This window comes from Heterodontus francisci, chromosome 19, assembly GCF_036365525.1.
Source record: "Heterodontus francisci isolate sHetFra1 chromosome 19, sHetFra1.hap1, whole genome shotgun sequence".
Taxonomy (NCBI): Eukaryota; Metazoa; Chordata; class Chondrichthyes; order Heterodontiformes; family Heterodontidae; genus Heterodontus; species Heterodontus francisci.
In genome coordinates, this window is record NC_090389.1 from 12,945,069 (window position 1) to 12,951,068 (window position 6,000).

The window sequence follows — 6,000 nt, forward strand, 5'->3', positions numbered from 1 at the left end:
ACTCCTATCAATTCACCCTGTAATCTCCTCTGTTCTAGTGAGAACAGCCCTAGTTTCCACGTCTTTCCTCGTATTTGTAATTCCTCACACCAGGCAGCATCCTAGTGAATCTGTGCCGTACCTTCAACATCCTTCCGATAGTGTGGAGCCTAAAACTGCACACAGTACTCCCAATGTGCTGTTGTTGAGGTCTTCTATAGATTCACCATTACATCTCAAACTTTTATATTCTATACCTCTTCCTATAAAACCGAGTATTCCATTTGTTTTTCTGAGACTTTCGAACATCCTGCAGAAATATGCTCTACAAATGTAAGTTTCTTCAGGCAGATTCCACTGGTTTGGGAAAAGTGGTGATGCTGGATTTCCCTGTTTGGTTATTGTATTCTCCATCAGTAAGTCAGCAGTTTATTCTGGCAGATTCTTCCAGAGATGAGTGCTTTTTATCACTTATGCCCATGCTTGGGATAAGTGCCAGGGCTGCCAACTGACTTCAGCAAACTCATTGGGAAGAAGGGTTATGCAGGGTGAAAGGGGCCAGGTCAGCTGAAAAGCCGAGACTGCTGGCTGGATTGCTGGAGCTGTTTTTAGTTTAGTTTAGTTTAGAGATACAGCACTGAAACAGGCCCTTCGGCCCACCGAGTCTGTGCCGACCATCAACCACCCATTTTATACTAATCCTATACTAATCCCATATTCCTACCACATCCCCACCTGTCCCTATATTTCCCTACCACCTACCTATACTAGAGGCAATTTATAATGGCCAATATACCTACCAACCTGCAAGTCTTTTGGCTTGTGGGAGGAAACCGGAGCACCCGGAGAAAACCCACGCAGACACAGGGAGAACTTGCAAACTCCACACAGGCAGTACCCAGAATTGAACCCAGGTCGCTGGAGCTGTGAGGCTGCGGTGCTAACCACCGCGCCACTGTGCTGCACACATTTAAGCGGCACACATTTCACTTACCCTCCACGACTTTGACTTCAAGCTTTAACCTCAGTGATAGTGTCAGCTGTAGCCCACTGGTCTGAGTCAGAAGTAATTCCTGAGACTTGAGCACATAATGTCGAATGACACTCCCAGTGCAGTAGAGGGAGAACGGCACTGTTGGGGGAGCCGTCTTACGGAAATGAAGTTAAACCAAGGCTATGTCTGCCCTCTCAATTGGCTGCAAAACTTGCCACAGCACTATTTCAAAGAAGAGCAGGGGAGTTATCCTATATCCTGGCCAATATTTATCCCTCAACCTACATCACTAAAAGATGATCTGGTCATTATCACATTGCTGTTTGTGGGATCTTCTTGTCAGCCAAACTGCAGACATGTCTCCTAATTACAACAGCGACTACACTTCAAAAGTACTTGATTGTAAAGCGCTTTGGGACAGCCTGAGGTTGTGAAAGGTGCCATCTAAAAGCATGTCTTTCTTTTTGGAACTCATCATCTCAAATTACCCCCAACAGTGAAATCTATAATGACCAGTACTTTGTACAGTCCAAAATGCTCTCTCCAGATACTAATTTTCTCTGAAATGTCAAACGCTATTATAATATTGAGTGCTTTTCAGTTTGAGCGGAGATTTAGTAGAAACACTTCACGCAACAAACATTACTGAATTCCTAAGGACACTGCTCAGTTCTCCCAGAGAATGTCCAGACCATTGAGGGAGTTGATCCACCTACATTGCAGTAAAGTCCTGCTACCTGACCCGAACCCGATGGGACCCAACAACGTTTCGGGTTCGGGTTGGGTCCAGCTTTCGGGCTCGGGTCGGGTCTGGGTCGGACACACAATACTACCTGTTGCTCTGCTGGGAGGAAAAGGGAAGTTGAGTAAGTAAGTGTCAAAATTTGAAAAGTCTACCTCAGCTGGGAGTCTGGGACGTCAAGGAGGGAAACATGCATCTGGACTCCACAGACTCTGAGTCTGCACAGTGAGCATCTCTATGACGTCATCGCGCTCATGCTGCAGCTTTCTTCCATTCCATCCATCCAAAAGTGGTAAGTACAGTGAGTGCACTATGGATGTAAAACGAATGCTGTCAACTGGAGAAAGTGAACATTCCGGTAGTCGGGTCGGGCAAAAAAATGGAAGGACTTGGGCCGGGTCGGTTTTTTTTTTCCAGACCCGAGCAGGCCTTTATATTGCAGAACATATTCTGCAGCAGCAGAAAAAGCTTTCAAGACTTTTATTTCTATACCGCCTTTCACAGTCTCAGAATGTCTCAAAGCGGTTTACAGCCAATGAAGTACTTTTGAAATGTAGTCACTGTTTTAATCTAGGAAACTTGGCAGACAATGTGCGCACAGCAAGCTCCCACAAAGGTGACTGTAAAGATAGTGGATGCGTTGGTCATCTTACAAAATTCTACAGATTGTGGAATGGTTCCTGCAGATTGGAAGGTACCAAATGTAACAGCACTATTTAAGAAAGGAGGAAGAGAGAAAACTGGGAACTACAGACCTGTTAGCCTTACATCAGTAGTAGAGAAAATGCTAGAATTTATTATAAAGTACGCAACGGGAAAACTCTCTGCTGGTTGGAGTCAAACCGAGCACAAAGGAAGATGGTTGTGGTTGTTGAGGTCAATCATCGCAGCTGCGGGACATAACGACAGGAATTCCTCAGGGTAGTGTCCTATACCCAACCATCTTCAGCTGCTTCATCAATGACCTTCCTTCAATCATAAGGTCAGAAGTGGGATGTTTGCTCACGATTCCGCAATGTTCAGCACCATTCGTGACTCCTCAGATACTGAAGCAGTCTCTGCAGAAATGCAGCAAGACCTGGACAATATACAGGCTTGGCCTGATAAGTGGCAAGTAACATTTGCGCCACACAAGTACCAGGCAATGACCATCTCCAACAAGAGAGAATCTAACCATCTCCCCTTGACATTCAATGACATTACCATTGCTGAATCCCCCACTATCAACATCCTGGGGGTTATCATTGACCAGAAACTGAACTGGACCAGCCACATAAATGCTGTGGCTACAAGAGCAGATCGGAGGCTGGAAATTCTGTGGTGAGTAATTCAGCTCCTGACTCCCCAATGCCTATCCACCATCTACAAGGCACAAATCAGGGGTGTGATGGAATACTCTCCACTTGTTTGGATGGGTGCAACACCAACAACACTGAAGAAGCTCGACACCATCCGGGACAAAGCAGCCCGCTTGATTGGCACTCCATCCATCACCTTCAACATTCACTCCCTCCACCACTGACTGACAGCTGCCGCAGTGTGTACCATATACAAGATGCACTGCGGCAACTCACCAAGGCTCCTTCGACAGCACCTTCCAAACCCTTGACCTCTACCACCTAGAAGGACAAGGGCAGCAGATGCATTGGAACACCACCACCTGCAAGTTCCCCTTCAAGCCATACACCATCCTGACCTGGAACTACATCGCCATTCCTTCACTGTCTCTGTGTAAAAATCCTCAAATTCCCTTCCTAACAGCACTGCTGGTATACCTACATCCGAAGGACTGCAGCAGTTCAAGAAGGCAGCTCACCACCACCTTCTCAAGGGCAATTAGGGATGGGCAATAAATGCTGGCCTGGCCAGCGACATCTACATCCCCCGAATGAGTAAAAGAATAACTGGGCATTTAGCAAATAATGATAGGATTGGGCAGAGTCAACATGGATTTATGGAAGGGAAATTATGTTTGACAAACCAGTTATGATTTTTTTGAGGATGTAACCAGCAGAATAGATAAGTTGGAATCAGTGGATGTGGTGCATTTGAATTTTCAGACAGCTTTTGATATGGTCCCACAAAGGAGGTTAGTAAGCAAAATTACAGCACGTGGGATTGGAGGTAATATTGGATTAAGAATTGGTTAACGGACAGAAAACAGAGAGAAGGAATAAATGGGCGATTCTCAGGTTGGCAGGCTGTGACTAGTGGGGTACCGCAAGGATCAGTGCTTGGGTTCCAGCTTTCCCAATCTACATCAATGATTTGGATGTGGGGTTTCTAAGTTTGCTGATGACACAAAACTAAGTGCGAATGTGAGCTGTGAGGAGGATTCAAAGAGCTTTCAAGGGGATTTAGGCAAGCTAAATGAATGGGCAAGAACATGGCAGGTGGCCCATAATGTGGAAAAATGTGAAGTTAACCACTTTGGTAGGAAAAACAGAAATGCAGAGTATTTCTTAAATGGTGAGAGATTGGGAAATGTTGCCATCCAAAGGGACATGGGTGTCCTTATTCATAAGTCACTGAACGCTAACATGCAGGTGCAGCAAGCAATTTATTGCAAGATTATATAGAGCCTTGGTGAGACTGCACCTGGAGTATTGTTAACAGTTTTGGTCTCCTTACCCAAGGAAGGAATATACTTGTCAGAGTGCAGCAAATGTTCACCAGACTGATTCCTGGGATGCCCTATGAGGGGAGATTGAGGAGCCCGTGCCTGTATTTGCTAGAGTTCAGAAGAATGAGAGGCAATCGCATTGAAGGATACAAAATTCTTGGAGGGTTCAACAGGGTAGATGCAGGAAGGATGTTTCCCCTGGTTGGGGGGTCTAGAACCAGGCGACAGTCCCAGAATAAGAGGTATACCATTTAGGACTGAGATAAGGAGGAATTTCTTCACTCGGAGGGTACTGAATCTGTGGAATTCCCTGCCCCAGAGGGTTGTGGATGCTCAGTTATTGAGTATATGCAAGTCAGAGATTGATAGATTTCTAGATATTAAAGATATCAAAGGATACGGAGACAATGCAGGAAAACGTGCTGAGGTAGATTATCAGTCATGATCTAGTTATATGGCAGAGCAGGTTCGAGGGGCCGAATAGCCTATCCGTGCTCCTATTTCCTGTATTATATTCGATGTGATCACGAACAGACAATCTTGTATTTCTTGTTGGTCGAGGGATACAATATCTTGCAGGACCAGAGCTAACATCTTTAGAGTGAAGTTTGAACCCAGGAGCTCCCAACTCGGAGGAAAGAGTCCACAGCTGCTTTGTGACTGGAGTTTGCAGAGCTACATTGCACTGTTGACATCTTCCCTTCCCACAGGAGCAAGTCTGACAGCAACCACACCACTGACCGGAGCAAAGCAACTCAAACCGGGGCTCCAATAGGAAACGGGAAGGGGATGTGGGGGGGGGTCATTAAACCGCCATCGGAAACCTCAACTGGTTAAACTTGGGAGTGGGGTGGGGTCTGCCCTACCCTGCCCCCTCTCGCCTCACCTTTCTTTTCCAGCCTCTCCCCTCCGCCGCCTTCTTTTTCCGGATGAAGAACGAGCCACTCGCCGCCATCCTGCTCTCCCCCATCCGCATGGCAACCGGCCCCGAGCACCAACCTAACCTGAAGCCCCGCCCCTGGGCCATTACAGCCAATCAGCACTCTCTGCGTCACCGGACCGCGAACCGATTGGTCCACTCACCTGTCAATCCCAGGAGGGGGGCCTCGTGTAGTCGTTGTTACTAGATGTGGATCCGGCTGGAGTGTAAGAGCCGAGAAAATGGTTCCGGAAACTAGAACCAAACTGTAAATAATGGCCAGGGAGTGGAGCTTCTCTTCCCTTTTCATTGCGCTTTTTAAAATTTAAGTTTAAAAAGTTTGCCTTCAGTTTCTTTTTTATGACAACATTTATAAAATGGATGTTTTAGTCTCCTTTCCTTTCACTGCCTGATTTGAGCAGCACTGTCAAAATTGGGCAAAGTCAAAATGCAAGAGGCACCTGAGGCTAGCTGCCCAGAAGTTGAGTAATGGCAGGTACCCCCTTCTACTGCTCTGTTATATACCAGCCTATTGGGAGAGAATGAGGCAGGCAGAACAACCTGGAGTGTTCCATCCACATGATGGGCTGAATAGCTTCCTTCTGTGCTGTAAACCTATGTGGTTGTATAAGATGATTATGAAGAAGTAAAGCAGAATAACAGATGTTCATTTTCAACAAAAATGGGCTGCTGCTTTATTGGAACTATTTCACATTCAGACAGTATAGTTCCCGGTGTTATAT

At 46.1% G+C, this 6,000-nt stretch overlaps 1 protein-coding gene across 2 annotated transcripts in view; it reads right to left on the bottom strand.

Annotated features, from left to right (window-relative positions):
• Positions 1-5,346, bottom strand: part of rrp9 (ribosomal RNA processing 9, U3 small nucleolar RNA binding protein) — a 37,024-nt gene extending 31,678 nt beyond the window's left edge. For both annotated transcript variants that reach the window (XM_068051383.1, XM_068051382.1), the window contains exon 1: positions 5,225-5,346. In XM_068051383.1, the coding sequence (XP_067907484.1) occupies positions 5,225-5,314 (90 nt within the window). In that variant the 5' untranslated portion in view covers positions 5,315-5,346. The remainder of the gene's footprint in view (positions 1-5,224) is intronic.
• Between the last annotated feature and the right edge of the window lie 654 nt (positions 5,347-6,000).